Raw genomic sequence first — 19,198 nt, forward strand, 5'->3', positions numbered from 1 at the left:
AAAAGCCATCAGTCATTGTTCACATATGCAGTCTTCCAATCCCAATTCAATGCAGTTTGGTTAAGGTTATGTAAATGTCGTGAAGGAGTTAGGGCAATATTACAGAGATGTTTGTTTCATTAAATCCAAAAAAACTTTACACTCCAGATGCACATTCTATGTATGGGAATGGCATGTGCCTAACTTCAAAAACGCATATGCCTATCCATTTACATTTGCCCACGTGCACTAGATTTACAGATCCATTTACTTTTCTCCTCACTAAGCCTCTGCATCTCCATTTCAGATTCTTCATTTTTCTGTCCATGCTCTGCATCCAGCTACTATATACATTTAGCCTAATATGAGAATAAACGTAGCGTAGTATCACACTAATCAAAATGAAAGCATGCATCCGCTATAATAATATTTTGGTTCTAATTGTTGTCCAATAACTTAAACTTAAAATTATGTACAAAAATACACTAAGATTGAGAAAGACGAAGAAGAATTGAGGAGCAGAGGTAGAATTCGAAAAGGAGCCGTGGATCTGTATTGTGTATTTACATGACTTTCAAATTGGAGATTTCCAAAACCAATTTAATCATCACGTACCTGAACCCATTTCAACCACTATCATGGCATGTAAGCATCTCCCCGTAATATCTCTGCAGCCAACTTCAACCGGAAAAAGGGCATGTTCTGCGCAGTGCAAGTAGCTAATGGAATCTCAGCGCTCAAAAGCTCAATGTACTTCAACACAAACATGCCACAATCGCCTCTGAAGCAAATCAAGAACTCGATCAATTCAAGTAATGACATTGTAACGTAATTGACAATTTCAAGTAATAAAATTAAAGAAAAAGTTGTGCTCACTGATTAGATTGTTGTGGAACATCCACACGTTCTATTGGCCATGGACACCACCAATCTCTGCTGCAGTCGTTTGCGTAAACACCTTCTTCATAAAAGTCGATGGAGTTGAGAAGATTTGGAATCGTAATTGAAAGCGGGGCGAGTTCTTCCTTTAACATCTCATCTGGAATAACTGAAACCATTGAATCGTACACTTTGATTTCACACTTAACCAGATCAATCATTAGAGCCACCCAATGCTTATGCTTCGTCAACATACAAGGGGCATACACCTTATACACGTTCTGCCAATCCACCCCACACGCCGGAACCTTGCCATTTACAACGTTCACTAAACTGTTTCTAATTTTCCACCCAGCCTGCTCTTTTTTTCTTTTATTATCCACAAAGCAAGTATGGATGTGATTCTGTGAAATAGAAAACAATCAATGGTTAAACACCTCCACAAAGCAAGTATGGATAATTTGTAATTATTAACTGCACTTGGTCAAGCCCTATGACATACCATGAAAAATACATCGGTCGTTGTCCAGTTCGATATTTCTACAACCTCCAAATCTTGTTGTCGCTTCCGGATGAGATACAACCCCAAATCAATGTGCTGCACATGTTTTTCTGGTCAATCTCATAATCTATGTACATTAAAACAAATGCATAATCAATTAAACTTACATATCCTGTCAGCCAACCGTCAGCTTTTACGAGGGAAGCGAAGAATTCAATCTCAGCTTCCACGTGGCCAAATTGCATCACTAAACTGTGAATATAACAAAGTTTCAGCAATTTCACCATATCATCATGCGGAATCGCCTTCATTGGGTCTAACATCCGAAGTCGGGTTGTCTCTGGCACAGTTTTTTTCACCAATTCACTAGCTTCAATGATCTTCCACATAGGAATAATCCTCTTTCTCTTTCGTAATTGGACCCCTTGTTCCATAGCTTTACCTTTATCATTCAACCAAACGTTCAACTCAGATAGCACAGCTGTAGGTTGATCCAAATCAATATCCCCGAGATTAAACTCAACAGTTGTCCCCGCCGTGCTCTCACCAATGTCATCACAAACCAAAACAACTTCATCATCCACTTCCTCGCATTCCTTTATTTGCACTTCCTTTTCCTCACTTTTTTTACTTTTCACTTCCTTGCCCTCCCTTCTTTTTCTTTGCGGATCCTCTCCATCACTGCTTTTTCTTTGCAGTTCCCCTCCGTCACTGCTTTTTCTTTGCAGTTCCTCTCCCTCACTGTTTTTTCTTTTCACTTCCTCTCCCTCACTGCTCTTTCTTTGCAGTTCCTCTCCCTCATTGCTTTTTCTTTTCACTTCCTCTCCCTCACTGCTCTTTCTTTGCGCTTCCTCTCCCTTGCTGCTTTTTATTTTCACTTGCTCTCCCTCTTTTCTTTTCCTTTGCGCTTCCTCTACCTCACTTGGTTTTCTTTGCACTTCACCCCCTTCAATCCCCTCCTCGTCCTTTTCCTCTCCCTCATATCTGTTACTTGGCCCTTCATCCCATTCACTATCATCCATTTCGTCAGATCCTGTAAATAGATGTGAGATGGCACAACGATTCGTCCTCTCTTTCAGTAAAGCTAGGTCCCTCCTTACTTCCTGCTCAAACTGAGGACCTAAACAGTGGTCCAAAAGTTTTTCCATCCGTATGACATTTAACTCAAGGACGTCATTTTTCCGCTTTACTTGAAACAACTCGGACCTCAACAAGCTTACCAGCTTGTTCAACTCATCAAGATCAGCACATGAAGAAGGAATTGACTCTGCCGAGACAACAGCAGGGCGATTCTGTGGCCAACTCCAATATGATTGTCTCATTTCCTCTTCACTCGGACGTAGCGCCCGCAACTGAACTGACTGTTTCAGAATACAGACAATATTCATATTCAATCATTCTACTTAATAATTTCATTGAATCTTATAAATAGTTTCAAGGGCTGCAAACCAAACCTCTTTGCTCTGGAAAAAATAATTGTTCAACTTCCTCATCTCGGGCATAGACGTAGTCGTTCTCCATCGCAAAATACGCGGGACAGCTGTTGGATCAACAACCTTGCAGTAATTCAGGTCCACCATTCTAGGAATTAATTCATATACCCAAATCTACACAATTCACAGGACAAAAGTCATTATTTAAGTTTTAAAGTTCACAAAGCATAACTGACATGAACATTATTACCATGTACCTGGAAAGCATACGTGAAACCTTTAAAACTCCACCCACCCCTTTGCACTTCACCATGCTTATGCTTCTTGCCCTTCTCATTTTTCCGGCTTGTTCCCGTTACCTTACTTTTCCCCTTCTCTCTTCCCTCTTCATTTTCAAAGCTTTTCATATACTTTGTTGGTGCAGAAAATAGACTGTCTTGGGTTTTGTCAAACGACACCGAACCCCACGGATACCTGTTGAACGCATCCAAGTCCTCTACAAGGGTCAGGTAATTTACATTGATGTTCAAATGCTTGTCCCTTCCCAAAACCACTAACTCAGCAAAGTAAACAAGAGCTAGCTTGTATACGTCATCTCTCTCTTTGCACCTCATAAATGCTTCTTCTAAAGCATTACATGTAATTCCTTCGTCTATAAAATATCTTTTCTGAAGTCTAATTTCAGCACTTTCTCCACTGGAAACTTCAGGCACTTCCCCAAAACGAAGCCCCGAGATCAAACAGAAATCCTGACGAGTAAACTGAGCAACGTCGCACCCTATTAAGAAACTCAGTCCATCCAAGTCTTTCACACCCTGCCCCGCGACTCGACGCAACACAACTCCATGCACAATCTGCCTGCTAAACTAAATCTTGTCTATATTCAGAAGATGGCCAAAGCATGATGTCTTGAATTGTTCTAATTGTTCCGCACTCAACTTCGCTCGAATTGCAGCTAGGGTTGAATTTGCATGTGAGCAGTTGTTCACCCGTGACGCATATGCCTCTGACTCTGGCCATACCAGCTGCACGTTGGATCCCATTTCCTAAAATACAAGATGAAATAACGTTAACACATATACTACCACCACGTATTTGCACAATCATATTGGTATTTAGTATTTACATAACTAGTCAACCATGCACATTACAAATTTTATGAAGTACATGCGCATAGGGATTACTGATCACAGCCTTTAACATCATCAAAGCAATATGACAAATTTTGTGCAAATACCTGTTAATGCAATGATTCTGTGAATTACAACCAATAGCATGTGTTTTATTTTTGGATACAAACTCCAATCAATGGTTGATGCATGAGTGAGTGTGAGTGCAATCTAGGCAAGTTCTGCACTTCACATACATGACAATTATTGTCATCTCATACACAACACAAAATAAATAAATAAATAAGAAAGATAGTGGAAGGAAGCAAAGCAAAGCATCTGCTCTGCTATCTGCTTGCTAAGCCATTGCCACAACCTTCTTTCTTTCTAGCTTTTTCTTCAGTCAGCCACTATGATCATGGATCAACCTTCATTTCAAATGCTTTGCACTTTTATTCATGACTTTATTATTATATCTTCTCATTTTTCATAGGCAAATTTAGCAACAAGGGAAATAATATTTATTTCAAAATATATATATATTCTAGCGCCAGAGATATGTTATTGACATGTTATTGACTTGAGGGTCTCCTCCAATTCAACATCATTATCTTATTCATATCATTATTGATATGTTATTGACATGTTATTAACATGTTGTTGACTTGATTTTCATTCATTTTTTAACATATACACAAGCAAAAATTAACATGCAAGTGAAGCACAAGGAAGAGATGCCAAATCCAACAACATTGATGGTACAAATTGGGGAAAACCTTTACTCTAACCCTAAACTCAAATTCCATAAATTACTCACCAAATGCTCGTTATTGAACAATCGCAAGGTGTCTGTGCGGGGTCTTTGTGCGGCTTTGCTCCACAAATGGAACCTTTCACTTCCAACAAATACGGCTTCTCTCCTTCCCCTTCCACTGCTTCGCCACTTCACTGTTTCGGAATCCACGCCTTTGTCCCTTCCACTCAAAATAAATACTTTTTCAGGGTTTAGAGAATGGAGTTGCGTTGCGTTCAACCGTTGCCTTCAACCGTCGTTAACCGTTGCCTTCAACCTTTTCTCAGAGCCTAGCAGTTTCTCAAAGCTATGGGGATGGGTTTTTTCTGTTCAAACTTCGAACTGATTTTTTCTGTTCAAACTTCGAACTTGCCTCTTTTTTTTTTTTTTTGGGGACCAACTTCAATGCTGGATATTAAATTCGGGTTTGGGTTCCTCACATACCCGATTGCAAAACTTTATCTCAATTCTCCATAGCCTTTGGATTGATCTGATGGCTATAAAGTGAACCCCTTATAACTTACCACTTATAACTTTCCACTCATTATAGTCTTGCCTATTTGTGAGTGTGAGTTGATGGTTGAGTGGGCCTTCCAACTCGCCAACCCGTCCGAATTTTGGGCAACCCCAACCCACAAAAGAAAAATCTCAATCCAACACCGGAATACAATGACTCAATAACCAAACAGACTCACTCACATTTTGCATTCCCAAATCCCAGTCCACCAAGGGAACCAAAACCCACGAGTTCAGTAAAACCCTTCACTGGCGGACGAGACGATGGCGATGCAGAGATTATGTACCAAGCTTCGGTCATTGTCCGTACACTCAACCCAAACTCTACCATCTTTCTCTTCGTCTTTCCTCTGTTCTTCTCCTCGTCTTCACCAGCCTCTCCCTTTCGCTTCAAATAACAACAAATGGAGCTTAAGGTCACTTTTCAATGCCCATTCACCAACCCAACCTTCGCTAGCTATCGCCACTCTTCGCCCTTCAACATTCCCTATCTTGGTAAGCTGGGTGGTTTTTTTATTTATTATTTTGTTTGAATACTGAGAAAATGCCTGAGAAAGATTAATATCCTAATTCTTGAATAATAAGGAATGCAGAAAATTTCGCAGGAAATACCTGGGTTAGTTGGGTTTTCATTTAACATTTTTATTTTGCCTTATTATGTAATCTATCAAACGGAAATGTGAATGGGGGATTTCCATATGGTGTTGTTAAGTGCATTAGTGTTTAAAAGAGAAATGTTGTTTTATGTGTGCATGTTAAGATGCTTCAAGTGCGGCATGTTTCTTCAAGAGAGCGTAAGAAGAGGAGAAAGCCAATGACACCAGTCACTTCCAAGTTAAAGAAAACCAAAATAAAGGCTTACTCGTAGGTTTATGTTTTCTCAGTCATCAAGTTATGTCATTATTTTCTTTTGGAAATGTTGATAAAGTTTTATGTAATAATGGTTTTGAAATTTCTTGGTCAGGTCTTATAAGTCCAGGTTTAGGACAATGAATGATGGGAAAATTCGACGATGGAGGGAGGGCAAGCGTCACAACGCGCATTTGAAGGTGTGGTTTGCATTTTGATTATTCAAAACTTGGGTTCCATATGCAGTGTTGGTCACTACTCATCTAGCAAGTCGTTATATCTCAATCATGTTTAAATTCTGCATGGTTTAATTCTTTAATACATTTGGGATGATGCATTTAAATTCCCACAACATACACTAGAAAAATCCTTTAGTGTGATTTTCTTGTTTGGGCCAAATTTCTTTGCTATGTTAGGAAGCAACTTGAACGAGCTCAGCCCGAAGTCCCTGAATCCAATCCTAAAATTTCATCCCCTATGGTCAGGTTAAAGGTAGGTTGAGAGTTTGAGTTGAGAAAATACCAACCCCATCAAGTTTGAGCCAATCCCAGAGTTAACTCGAATTACTGATAAACTGGTGAATTGTTTCAAGACCTATCCTAATTGACATCTTCACTAAATTCATTTGAGTAATATATGTATGTGCAGCACATTGTGAAAAGTAAAGTGGGAAGGGATGGTAGAAAGGAAAGAAGGATCACTTAGTAAAATGGGATGTGATGTGATGTGACTCAAGTCAAGGATAAATGAGGCTTAGGGGTGCAAAACTTAGTAAAGAGGAATGAAGATTTTCTTGGGAAGTGGTTGTGGAGATTCTAGGCAAAGTCAAATTCTCTTTGGTATACTGTAACCCGGAGCAAGTGTGGGCTGCATGAGAATGGTTGGGATCCCAAGATTGTGGCTAGAGCTTCAAGTTGATATCCATGGACATATATTTTTAAAGGGATTGTTTCTTTCGCTGCGTATTGTTGTTTTGGGGTGGGTGGGGAACGTGGAAACGTGAGGTTTCGAGACAAGAGTTGGGCACGGGAAACCAATTTTTGTACTCTTTATCCTTATCTGTATAGATTGTCCTGATATCATAATTATCCCATTGCTAGAATATGTGTTAATGTGTCTTGTTTTCCTCCTAGTTGGAATTTTGGGTATCGAAGACATTTTAATGAGCAGGAAGTGAGAGAGTACTTGTCTTTGCTGTCAGATCTAGAATCTGTCTTGCTTGTCCAAGTAGAGCATATAGGAGAATTTGGAGATTGGAGTCATATTGCATTATTATTATTTTAATATTTGTGTAAATGTTTCTTAAGGTATCTTGTGTAAAATCTTACTCTTTCTACTTTGACACCCTCCCATGTAATATGGAAAGCTAAAAGTACCTCCTAAGGTACAAGTGTTAGCTTGATTAATTGTTCAAGGGAAGGTTAATACTTGTGACATGGTTCAAAAAAGGCATCCATTTGCCCCTCTCTTTCTCCCCTTTGGTGCGTTATGTGTAGGAAGGAAGGATGCTGAAAGTATGGATCATTTGTTGCTTCATTGGCCAGTGGCATGCCCTTTATGGTCATGTGACCATAAACCACGAACTGGTTTGGTCGTACCGAATTGTGGTGCGTTCGAGAACCAAATCGTAGAAACTAACCAGAGAGAGGGAAGAAGATGGCGCACCTCTGTTGCAATACATCCATGAAGTCTGAGTCAGACTCTTGAGAGATGAGAAGAAGATGAGTCTGTCGACTATTCGCTATTAACTACTGAGAAGTTAGAAGAAAAAAAACATAAAGAATATGAAAGAGGGAGGTGCTTGGGATGCTGTGTCAGTTTCATCTTCCAAGAGGAAGGTGCATGTGTGAAGAAATCTCCATTTAATACAAGTAATCGGAGGTTGGATAAAATAAATAGGCCAAGTTAAGTGAGAAAAATTAAAAGTAAGGTTGAAAATTATGACATTTATTATGCAGGAAACAACTTGAATTAAAAAAACTTGAAAAATTAACAACGACCTGAATTAAAGTCTCGAACAAATTGTGATTCGAAGCACAGTACCGACTATGCCTACCCCCAACAAATCCGTACCATAGAAACGAGCGAACTGCGTACCTATTCGTGTTTCACGAACCGTATTGTTCCCCGTACCAGGTAACACTGCTTTTTTTATGAGGCCACAAGGATTTTGATGGGAGAAGGCAAAAGTTTTGTAGAATAGTGGTGTGTTCGGTTGTTTTTGGTATCTGTTTGGAGAAGAATAAAAGGATTTTTGAGGATCATAGCAGGGTGGGGTTGCAGGGTTGGAGGGTTGGTGGGACGAAGTTAGTTTTGGTCTTCACTGTGAGTTTCAATGTCTTTCTGAATATCAGAATATTCCGCTCTCATCTATACTGGCAGATTGGAAAGCTGCTGTTTTATAAGACTCTAATTAACACTTTGAATTTTCCCATTTGCTTGAAAGTACTTGGTTTTTGTTGTTGTTTAGCCTTTTGTGATTCATATGTTGTGGTGGACAACTTGTCCACTAGTTCATCTTGTTTAGTTTTTTTTTTTTTTTTTTCATTTAATAAAATTCCGTTTCATATTGAAGAATAAAGTTGAACTCTTTCAAGGAAGTTGAAAATATTTCAAAGTCTAAAGTTCTAAACAACTGCACCAATTAAAGTGTAGGAAAAAAAAAACTGTCTAAGAAAACAAATTATCATATGTCACTTTCATTTCTTATTATGATAGAATGGAGAAAAATGAAAAAGAAATAGAAAACAAAGATAGATATCAATAGATAAGATGTTTGCACTTTACATGAATAGAAACATAATATAAACATCAACATTTGTTATTTTACTGCTAATAATCCTAATGTGTTAGGTTTACATGATATATAACCACAACCAGATTTACATGAATTGATTTAAATTATTATTTGAAACTATTTCTAATGTTATAAAACCGTAGCTAGATTTGCTCATTTTCCAATATGTTCATTATATATTTATACTTTAGCCTGCATATTTGTATTAGACCTTCTTTTTGTTCCCTGAAAAAAGGCTTACATATTAAATTTTTAGCCCCTTAACATTGAGCGCACAGGAAGTAGTGCCATATTTGATGTGGAACAATTGGATGGAGAAGAATAGAAAGGCAGTTCAGGGGAAAGGATTGTAGATTGGAAGATATTGTAATTAGTCCTAAGAGGACCTCTCTTGTGTATGATATGGTCTTCTTTCCTTGCTTTTTTTGGGGTTCAGTAAGCTATGCCTGGATTTCCTATGGAGGGGATGCAGAGTTAGTAAGGAGTTCTGCAATTGTTTGCTGACAACTCCCTTCTGTATATGTAGGGAGTGGAACAATAGATGCTTTGAGAATAAGGAGGCGTAAATTGGGGTCCATCAGAATTCCATTGTGTGGATTGTCTTTTTGGATCATAGGCCTGTAATTCCATAGGTTTAGATGGTTTTTCAGCTTTTAAATTTACTACTGAGTTTACTAACTTCTTGTACGAGTTTCAATTAACCCTTCCTACATGGTACTTCACTAGACATTTGCTAGCCATAAATTGTAGAAATTTAGGCTCTCTATCTAAATATCTTTATATTTTCATATCTACTAATAAAAACTTGATATTCTATATCTTCCTTAATATTTCTTTTTAATTTGGTGATGCTGTAGCTACTGGCCCAGAATGAGATATGCAGAATTGATAGCCAAGGAACTTTAAAATGAAATTGCTGTGTTTGTATTAAGTTTCATTTTACTTGTCAGAGTCATCATCTTGAATTTATTTTAGGTCTTATTTGGTTTAGAAGTATTGGTGGTATGACAAAATGATCACTATATAATTGGAGTTGAATCCTGGAACAGACAAAAGTCTATTGGAGTTGAGATGGACTGCTGGAAGTTGGGTCATTGTCTGGTAGAATTCTTAAGAGAAGTCATCCTTTCTTTGAGTTTTGGGGAAGAAAGGCAATGTTGTCCTCTTAAACCAATTTTTATTGTATTTTCTTTATGTAGTCTTTTTCTAGATGGAATATAAGTATAATCCTTTGCCTTTGTCGAGACCACATAGCGATGGAGGACAGCCTAGTGACCATCTATAACCAGAAAATGAGTAATGGATGCTCATCCTCAATCATATGGCACAAAGTGGTTGCAGGAATATATTGCTGCGTGAAATGAAATGAGGCTCAAAGTAAAAGAATGATGTTAAATGCAACATTTGGTTGCTGATTCATCAAACCTCACACAGAAGAAATCTGTGTCATTTCTTTGCGTGGGGCTTTCCTGTTTTTACCGGAAGAAAGTACTATGAACTTTCAGAACGCAGGGCATTTTACAGCAATTAGGAGAAAGGATTTAAGAAGGTTTGACCTAAGGATCTTAGACCTTTTACCACAAGTTATGGAGATGTCTAGAGTCTAGTGATCAGCATTGCCAAGCAAGAAGGGAATAGGTCTGTTGAGGAAAATATTTTGTTATACATAATCTGGATACAGGGGTCAACTTAAAGCATCTGAGTTTCTGTCATTTTCTTTCTGGTCTGATTTAAGCATCTAAATCCTAACATTGCATCATCTCAAATTGTGTTTCTATACATCAGCTTAAGCCTGGATGACTTTGTTTAGCACGTAGATAATATATCACTTAAAATGGAAAAACATTTTACTCAGTCTGTGAGATCTGTACCTCAGAAGAAAATAAGTGGTCTCTGTTTTTTTTTTACTGGGGAACACTACTTTATTAACAAAGAAAGAGAGGTACAACACAAGGTGTCCCGTCAGAACAAACATGTATTTTACATCTAATGTTAGGGCAGCTAAACGTCTCTTAGTGGAGATCTCTTGACCTGCTTGATCAGACTTCAGTTCCTTTTTATCGTCCATGTACCTTTTCCTTGTAATGGTGCATTCATGATTTACTATTTTACTTTTCTTTTTTTCGTAATTGAGCAGAATTCTGAACATATCAATTTATTCTTGAAATTAATGAAATTTCATATTTGTTGCAGTCGAAGATATCTAAGCGTAGACTCAGACTACCTGCCTTAGTCCATCCTGCTTATGCTAAAGTGATGAAGAAGCTCAATTTCAGCGGTTAAAACTTTTAGAGTACCCTGTAGGTGCTGCCAATTTCCCGGAATGAAAGAGAGTACACTTTTGCATTTTGAAATGTGCTCTTTTCAATAGTTTACATTTCTGTTTCCTTCAGACAAGCAGGTGTTATATGCTTTTAGAGGCTAGATGTTCTTAACTATTGACTAGTTCAGTTTGAGGCTATAGCTGACTAGCTGATGAAAATAATCAGCAGCTATGCATGTCTTCTAAACTTGTATTCTGTGGACAACTACTTGCTGAGGAATTTTTTATGAGAGTTTTGCATTACTGTAATGTATCAGAAAAGAAATAACAAGTTCTCGGTTGACACGGTGAATGACTCAAACTTGAAGCATGGTATGGATGTTACTAAAGAAAATCTGCAATGTTGTCTAAACATCAATAGATTTGCCGATTTGCATCATATAATATTCCAAAATTTGTGATCTCTTGCAGCACTTGTAGAAAATTCAAGTTGGAGTTTTGCAGTGAAGGGAGAAAAACATTTATCATTTCTTAAGAGCATCTCTTACTTTTACCCCGCCACTCCTAGCCGGCGTAGGATAGAACAGGATAGCAATTTTAACATAGGCCCTCAAAACACAAACAATGAGAAATTGGGTACGTTAAGTTCTATGCACAAGGACAGGCGTATGAAACAAATAAAATAATACCCAAAAATTAGAAATGTCAAAACGCTTTTATCCAAATTTAGAATGTTAAAAATGTTTAATAAAAAATTGTAATGGAAGATGGGGGAGATCCTAATTTTCCAGAAAACAAAATCATATATCCGAGCTGATTATTGTTATTCCTAAACAATGAAAGGCATAAAGCATAACAACCTGAGGAAATGAAATGCCACAGATTCCCTTTTAATTCGTCTTTACTTAAAATCTTTCACTAGGCAGATTCTTGTATCTCATAGGCAGTAGCTGCAGCATCAAGTCCCTGAACAGGTGAACCTGCTGCTTCCTCACTATCATGCCTCACATGCCCTGCTGCTTTGGCTCCTCCAGAGTCGCTAATGTTCCCAAAGATCAAAACTAGCACTCCACAGACGGCGGTGATAAACGAGAGCCCGAAAGAAGTGGACACATTTCCCGGGATTGCCGATGCAACCGCAAAGCCAGCACACGTGCCAAGAGATTTTGTCCAAGAAAACCAAGCAGAGAAAGCACCTTCTTTTCCGGGAGGTGAACAATCCATCAACAGAACGCGCCCGAAAGCGTGTAGGAGCCCCGTGGAAGTGCTTTGAACTGCGGCGAAGAGCAGAACATGGCGCTGCTCCCAAACTGAGCCCCCGAAATAGAACCCGTACCCGGAGGTGGTTAATGAGAGGAAGAAGCCCATGAGTTGCATTTTGACAGCATTTGCCTTGATGAAATGCTGCAGGGGTTGCAGCATTGGGAGAGAAAACAAGGGGAAGATGAAATACATTAGCCAAAGGTAGAGCAATGATCTTGGATCATAGCAAAGCTGCCCAACTAAGTAAAGCACCCCTCCTGTGAAAAGGCACATTGTTGTTGCCGAGGAGAGGAAAGCGCCAACAAGGCCTCCTACTGCATGAGGAAACTTGAAGATTGATAATGCATGGGACTTTGAGATTGGTGGGTTGACGCAAGGCCTTTTAGTGACAAAGAAATGGAAGATTCCACAAAACCATTTGATGCCACTAAAGATGGAGACAACCCAGAGGCTTATGTACTCGTCGTCCTCTCTAAGCATGTGGTACGTGAATGAGGACATGATGGCGGCGCCCAAGGAGCCTGCAGCGGCTGCGTAAAGTGAGAGCCAGGCGGACATGCCTCTGCGGTCTTGGAACTGGGATTTTTTAAGAGTTGGTCCAGTAAAGCCGCGGACCATTAGGCCAAGGTGGCGGGTGTGGCAGGCGGTGGAGATGATGTGGGCGGCGGTTATGGCGGCGATGTATGGGGGGAAGATCCAGAGGGTTTTAAAGAAGCCGGCAGGAAGACAAAAGATGGCGCCAATGGCAGTGGCAGCTGCAGCAATGATGGGCTGGTTGTAGCCGTGATCAAGGATGATGGAGACAAAGCCAAGGAGTGGAGAAGCCAGAGCTAAACCTATGGCCCATGAAATTGAAGTCCACTCTAGAGCTGAGTATTTGGAAAGTATTGACTTCTTTGTGAGTGAATGGTACCTGCAATATTAACACATAAACTTCACTATCTAAGCTACGGAAACTTAGTTGGAGTGTAGTGATCAATAGGTTAACCCATAAAATAAAATAAATTGTCCAATATAGATCCCTACATTTTCTATTTTCTAGATATATACCCATCACTCTATAAATCTATGTGTAAAACCCAATTTCAAATTTAAATGACTAGTAGGATATAAGAGGTCGTAGTATTCCTATGTTTTTACATCGTTGCCACCAAACTTCATATTTTATTTATAATTTATTTCAAGTATTTTATTAACGGTCATAATTGTAATTAACACTCCCTATTAAAAACATATCAATCACCCTATTTCTTTTGGTTGTCATTCCCTCTCACATACCACCCCCTAAAATTGCAAACCAAAAAAAATATCTGTAAATTACATATCCAATAATGTACCTATGAAAAATATAAATATAAATATATACGTATAAAATATAAATATATTATTTAAATAAAATATAGGTATATTATTTACCAAAACAATTTAAAAAAAACTAAGTCAGTTACTTTGTAATTGAAATTTCCGTACATTTTTCATAAATTAAAACTAGGTACATAATAATTTATAGAAAATATAGGTACATTATTTTACAATATACCTATAAATGTGTATAGGTACATTATTTGGAGAGGAAAAATAGGTTCATTTAAAAAAATACATACATTGTTTTACTAGGTACATTATTAGAGGAAAAAAAAAAAATAGGTACATTATTTGGAGAGAGAAAATAGGTTTATTTAAAAAAATTGTTTTCCATAAAACGAATAATAGGTACTTTATTCAAAGAAAAAAAGGTACATTATTTTGAGAAAAAATAGGTTCATTTAAAAAAAAAAGTTTTTCATAAAACAAACAATAAATAGATTATCAAAATAATTTTCAACATAATTAGAATGCACATTATTATTCATAAAACTATAATAAAATAGATTACTAGTAGTATAATTCATAAAAGGAAAACAACAACAAAAAATTATTAAATAAATCAAAACGTTTTTTTTTTGGGTCATAAAACAAACCAAAACGTTACTAATACTTTAATGTTGAATTTAATATTTAATTTCAAATAAGTTTCTAAATCAATTCCTACATTCATTATAACCATTTGAAGATCTTTCCAAATTCAACGTGTGCCATTAGTTACACCCCATATAACAAGTTAACTTGTAAATAGGGGTAGTTTTGGAATCCGAAAAATAGAATAAAATCATATTTTAAGCTAGATTAGGTAACTTGCTTACTTGGATCATAGTCATCGGGTTTTATTTGAAAAAATTGGGTATTTTAAATTGAAAAATAAAGGAAAGGGTTGTAGGTGATTACAAATGAATTTTATGAGTCTAAGCTCAATTTACTAAAAAACAATTGGTGAATTGTAAGTAGGGAGAAAAAAATGAGGATCAAATGCATGTTGAAGTTGAGTCTATTTCTAGACATGACATATTGAGAAGTCTGATTTCTACTCAACTTTTTTTTACGTTTTCTCATTTATTGACATGTGATTGTTTTTTTTTTTTTTTTTTATGAAAAGGAATTTCATTCAACCAAATAGCATAATACACTGAGAAGAAAACAAAAGGATGTGCAAGTTTGGGCCTCTCTAAGGGGTCATTGTGTACAATAACAATGAATAAGACCACGGTCCATAGTTTTTTTTTTTATTTGAGTACAAGCAATGGTCTAAACTAGAGGGGAGTGGGGTATCTCACACGGGCACAACTAAGACGCCATGAGGGTTCAAACCTAAGCCCTCTTATCTGCAAATCAAGGCTTTTTTTCCACTGGGCTAGGTCATTTAATAAACAATAAACTTCATGTATAAAGAATCTCTGATGACTTATAACAAAGCATAATAATGATTAAATGCAAAATGATGAGCAAAAATATTTTCATCTAAAAATATATGACCTTTAATGGCCTATGAAGTTAGACATACAAAAGCGAAGGACCATAGACATCTCCATAGGGAAAAGGTGCCAAATTAGCTCATTTCGTTACGAAACCAAAAAGATAAACAGCAATGATAATTAAAAGATAAAACAAAAATTCTCTGTAATCAAAGATAAAGCAAAAAATTATAAAAAAAAAATTTATTGACACCCGTGTGAGAGCAGGTCGAAAGCTAGTATAAATAAAAGAAAAATACTGATGCCGCTAAACAATTAGAAGAATCCCTTAAAATATCCCACTTAGGTAATATAGACTTTTCAAATAGTTCACAAATCTAAGAAAAAGAAAGGGAAATTTAACAGTTATAATTTGAAAAGGCATTTTGAAGCAAGCAAAAGGTGAAGAGACTAGCAAATGATATCACAAGTGTAGGTCGTCTACTTACAGTTTGATTTCCTTTTCTTCGCATTCAAAGCCCTTGCCGCTGAACCCTCCCTCCACAGAGGAGAGTGATCCGTTTGCAACTTGGCTGATGATGAGGGGGAAGACGATAGGGATAAGAACTGTATGAATGAAGTGCGAGCAAAACTCATAAAAATACCAACTCAAAACCTCCACCTTGTTAGGCTTCTCTTCAACTCCTGCATATGCCTTGTATGCATCGCTTGCCCTCTGAATATTCATGGCCACCCCGTGCACATCTGGAGTAGCTCCAATCCCGATATATGCTTTCTCCTCCTCATTCTCGACCGCTCGCAGCGCAGAACTGATGATCAACTCTTGTGCACTGCTACTTGTTCCAGTTTCCGGGGTAGGTTCAGCCATTTTTCTTTCAACCCTAATTAATTAATTAATCAAGGGAAGTGTGTGTGTTCAGAACTTTTGCAAGCTTCTTTTATAAATACTCAAAATACAAAAATGGTGAAGAAGACTAAAGAATGGAAGATATTGGTGGGTGGACATGAAAAACCAGCTGGTTGCGGAAAATCCCAAGGGCTTCAAAAGCCTCGGTATGTCCATGTATATGTAAATGCCAATAGAGGAGAGGTATAAATTTGGCATCATTCTCAACTCTCACTGTCTTTTATCATTTTTGTACACCATACGGTCCAATTGTTAATCTATCATAATCATACAACAAGGTGGCACTATATTCTTAATTTGTTTTCTTATGGCTGCTATTCAAGTCTTTAGAGGTAAAAGTACAACGTACAATACTATTTCTTATCATTTTTTTTTTCTGAACGACCTAAATCAGAAATTAAGGCCGTGAATCAACCGATGCTTTCGACCTTTTAGTGCGATTGCGGGTGTGCCGCTACTTGGTTTGGAATAGCCGAAATTTTAAATGAAAAGATTAAATGATGATAAAATAATTAGAGTTCGTTTGATAGTGATTTTGGATAGGTCAATAATTACTTCTATGGAGAATCACTTCTGAATAGGCCAATAATCACTTTTATGGACAAGTACATAGGAGTTGTCAATGGATCGTGTTTGTGCAAATAATCTCACGGGAGAATATTCGCTTCTAGATCCTTCAACCTTCGATCTTCCTTCTCTCTCCTTCTCGGTTCCTGTAAAAAAGATTGGAGTAAATAGACCACACCCGGGGGGTGTTGGCCAAAGGCCCTCCGATGCCTAAGTTAGTTCGAGTGTTTGTAGCACTACAAGAAAATGGGCCTTAGTTGACACTTCATAGTTGACGCTTTTGCAAAACCATCACCTATTCTATGAAGCTTTGACGCTTTTTTAAAAGCGTCAACTATATAGTAGGTTTTCATGACGTTTTACAAGAAACGTCAACTTTATATCACTTTCCTTGACGTTTAATAAAGAACGTCAACTCTATATCACTTTTTCTTAACATTTTATAAAAAAACGTCAATTAAAACCCTTGTATACTTGACACTTTCTAAAAAACACCCTTAGGAAAAAGAGAAGAGAAAAAACAAAAGCTGATACTTTAAACAAGCTAGTCTCATACCAAAAAATAAATAAATATAAAAAATAAAAAATGAAGATAGCATTAAGTTATAGCAGAGGAAACGCTATAAGAGAAAAAGAAAAAGAAGCGATTGTGGGCGGGCACTAAAAATATTGTGAATTTTTGTAAATAAATAAAAATATTTTCAAATATTTGTATATATGACATAACAAAATTCGGATCGGGTTATCGGATTTGATATCGGATAATTCAACAAATCGGAAATGGATCTAGTTGTGAATGGTTCGTCGGATTTTCGGATCGAATTGGGTTGAAATTTTTTTTATTTCAGGTCGGGTCGAATTTCAGGTGCGAAGTCGATTTCCGACCCATTTACAGGTCTAATAGGAGGTGCTTCTCCCCATAATCTTTTAAAATCACTTAAAAGTAATTATATAGAGAAGCACATGGGAGATGTTTCTCCCCTAACTTCTAACCAGGTGATTCATCAACAAGTAAGAGTACCCAGTTTTCTAAGTTCATTTCTTGCCTTCAATTAGGTTCAAGGAGTTCAAATAAACAACTAAGAAAAATAAAGAGAGCTTGACTTTTAGGCCCTTGATGACTTTTCAGGATACTAATAAATTTGTGGAAGGTCCCCCAGATGTGAAATTTTGGTCCCGTCATTGCTCCAAAAGTGTGTTCAATGATGCTCTTAAGGGAAGAATGTTTGTGGTTGAATACTTCTTTGTGACCCACTGATTAGATATTGCCTCTACAAAAGCCATAAATTTAAAGATGATACCTTTCACCTTTATATGGTTCTAAATACCCTTTTCATTTGTGGGTACCATGCATCCACTAGATCTGAAAAATATAAAATATGTTTGATTATGATATATTAAGATTCGTAAAAAAAATAAAAAATAAAAATAGAAGTCCAACAATATGAATATTTCGCGAAAGAAACTACCATTTAGAGGTTTAGGAAAAGTCAAAGTTTTATATCGTAGAACCAATAAGAATACCCTTGCATTGTAGGGCGTGTCATCCCAAATTGTACATGTAAATATGAATTGCATGTCAAAATTGTGTGCATGCTTATTTTCAGTTTGTATTCCCTTCCTGCCAATAGTGGCAGATCCATAGAGGAGGAAAGGTGGTCAATTGACCCATAAAACCCCAAAATCCACCATGAGAGGGGAAGAAATTCACCCCTGCAACTTGCCCAGAATCTGCTTGATGAAATGTCCGGGGGTGTAACACAGTCTTTTTATTTTTTCCTAACGTCAAAACGACGTCGTCTCACTTAAGTTTTTTTTTTTTTTTTTTTTTTAAATCTGGTCCAAACGACGTCGTCCCACTTAGGTTTTTTTGTATTTATAATTATTTATTTAAAAAAAATTAACACACAGCTGCTCGATAAAACTCATTTTGGGGATGAGTTTTAACACAATTCTATCGTTCAAACCCAAACCCCAGCCACCATCCCATTGTTGAATCTTTTATGGATGGCTTTTCTTTCCACAAGAACTTACGGTCTACTTTTTATTTACCCAATAAAGAGTTAAAGTTTTCCTTGCCCTTGTCATAGGAGATACAGTAATCTGGTGAGAGAGCAGGTAAGAAGTTTGGGATATGATTCTAAGTGATGATCTCATTGTCCCTTGATCCAATGGTAGGCCTTGCAAATTAATGATTGAAAATGAGATTCGTTTTTAGGAAGAAGGGAGATGTGCCATTTTGAGTCAAATTTTTTTCAAAATAGAAGACAAGCTTATATTAATAAATGGTTGTACTTCCACAAATTCCAACTAAACCCTGAAGACTAATCAGTTTTTTTTCAGTGTATTCACTCTCAATAGCTTATATGTTAGTTTTAAGCTTCTTATTTTTTTTTTTCCTTTGGTTTTCACTATAAATCAATGGTTTTATTTGATGTCTATCATCCATCACATGTCTTAGCATATGCGCTTGAGTGGCGATTTTTCTCAATTACGGGTCTTTTTTTGTAAAAAAAAAAAATTGTGGGCTTTTACATGGATCCACCACTGCT

The 19,198-nt window shown here is 37.1% G+C and overlaps 3 protein-coding genes across 3 annotated transcripts; 1 reads left to right on the forward strand and 2 right to left on the reverse strand.

Annotated features, from left to right (window-relative positions):
* Window positions 1-361: 361 nt before the first annotated feature.
* On the reverse strand, window positions 362-3,842 carry LOC110762840 (uncharacterized). The gene is made up of 6 exons (XM_088253351.1): window positions 3,051-3,842; window positions 2,815-2,967; window positions 1,614-2,721; window positions 1,361-1,470; window positions 856-1,262; window positions 362-760 (listed from the first exon to the last, which is right to left on the reverse strand). Exons 1-6 carry the CDS (start codon window positions 3,405-3,407, stop codon window positions 616-618), a joined length of 2,280 nt encoding a protein of 759 aa, XP_088109477.1. The 5' UTR covers window positions 3,408-3,842; the 3' UTR covers window positions 362-615.
* A 1,527-nt stretch (window positions 3,843-5,369) lies between these two features.
* Window positions 5,370-11,470, forward strand: LOC110773966 (Ribosomal protein L35). Its single transcript, XM_021978474.2, has 4 exons — window positions 5,370-5,706; window positions 5,972-6,075; window positions 6,176-6,260; window positions 11,051-11,470. The coding sequence occupies exons 1-4, from the start codon at window positions 5,476-5,478 to the stop codon at window positions 11,138-11,140; spliced, it is 510 nt and encodes a 169-aa protein (XP_021834166.1). The 5' UTR covers window positions 5,370-5,475; the 3' UTR covers window positions 11,141-11,470.
* A 435-nt stretch (window positions 11,471-11,905) lies between these two features.
* On the reverse strand, window positions 11,906-16,092 carry LOC148294273 (uncharacterized). The gene is made up of 2 exons (XM_088253854.1): window positions 15,661-16,092; window positions 11,906-13,296 (listed from the first exon to the last, which is right to left on the reverse strand). The coding sequence occupies exons 1-2, from the start codon at window positions 16,038-16,040 to the stop codon at window positions 12,039-12,041; spliced, it is 1,638 nt and encodes a 545-aa protein (XP_088109980.1). The 5' UTR covers window positions 16,041-16,092; the 3' UTR covers window positions 11,906-12,038.
* Between the last annotated feature and the right edge of the window lie 3,106 nt (window positions 16,093-19,198).

The sequence above is a fragment of the Prunus avium genome, chromosome 5 (assembly GCF_965620075.1).
Source record: "Prunus avium chromosome 5, drPruAviu1.hap1.1, whole genome shotgun sequence".
NCBI classification, from domain to species: Eukaryota; Viridiplantae; Streptophyta; class Magnoliopsida; order Rosales; family Rosaceae; genus Prunus; species Prunus avium.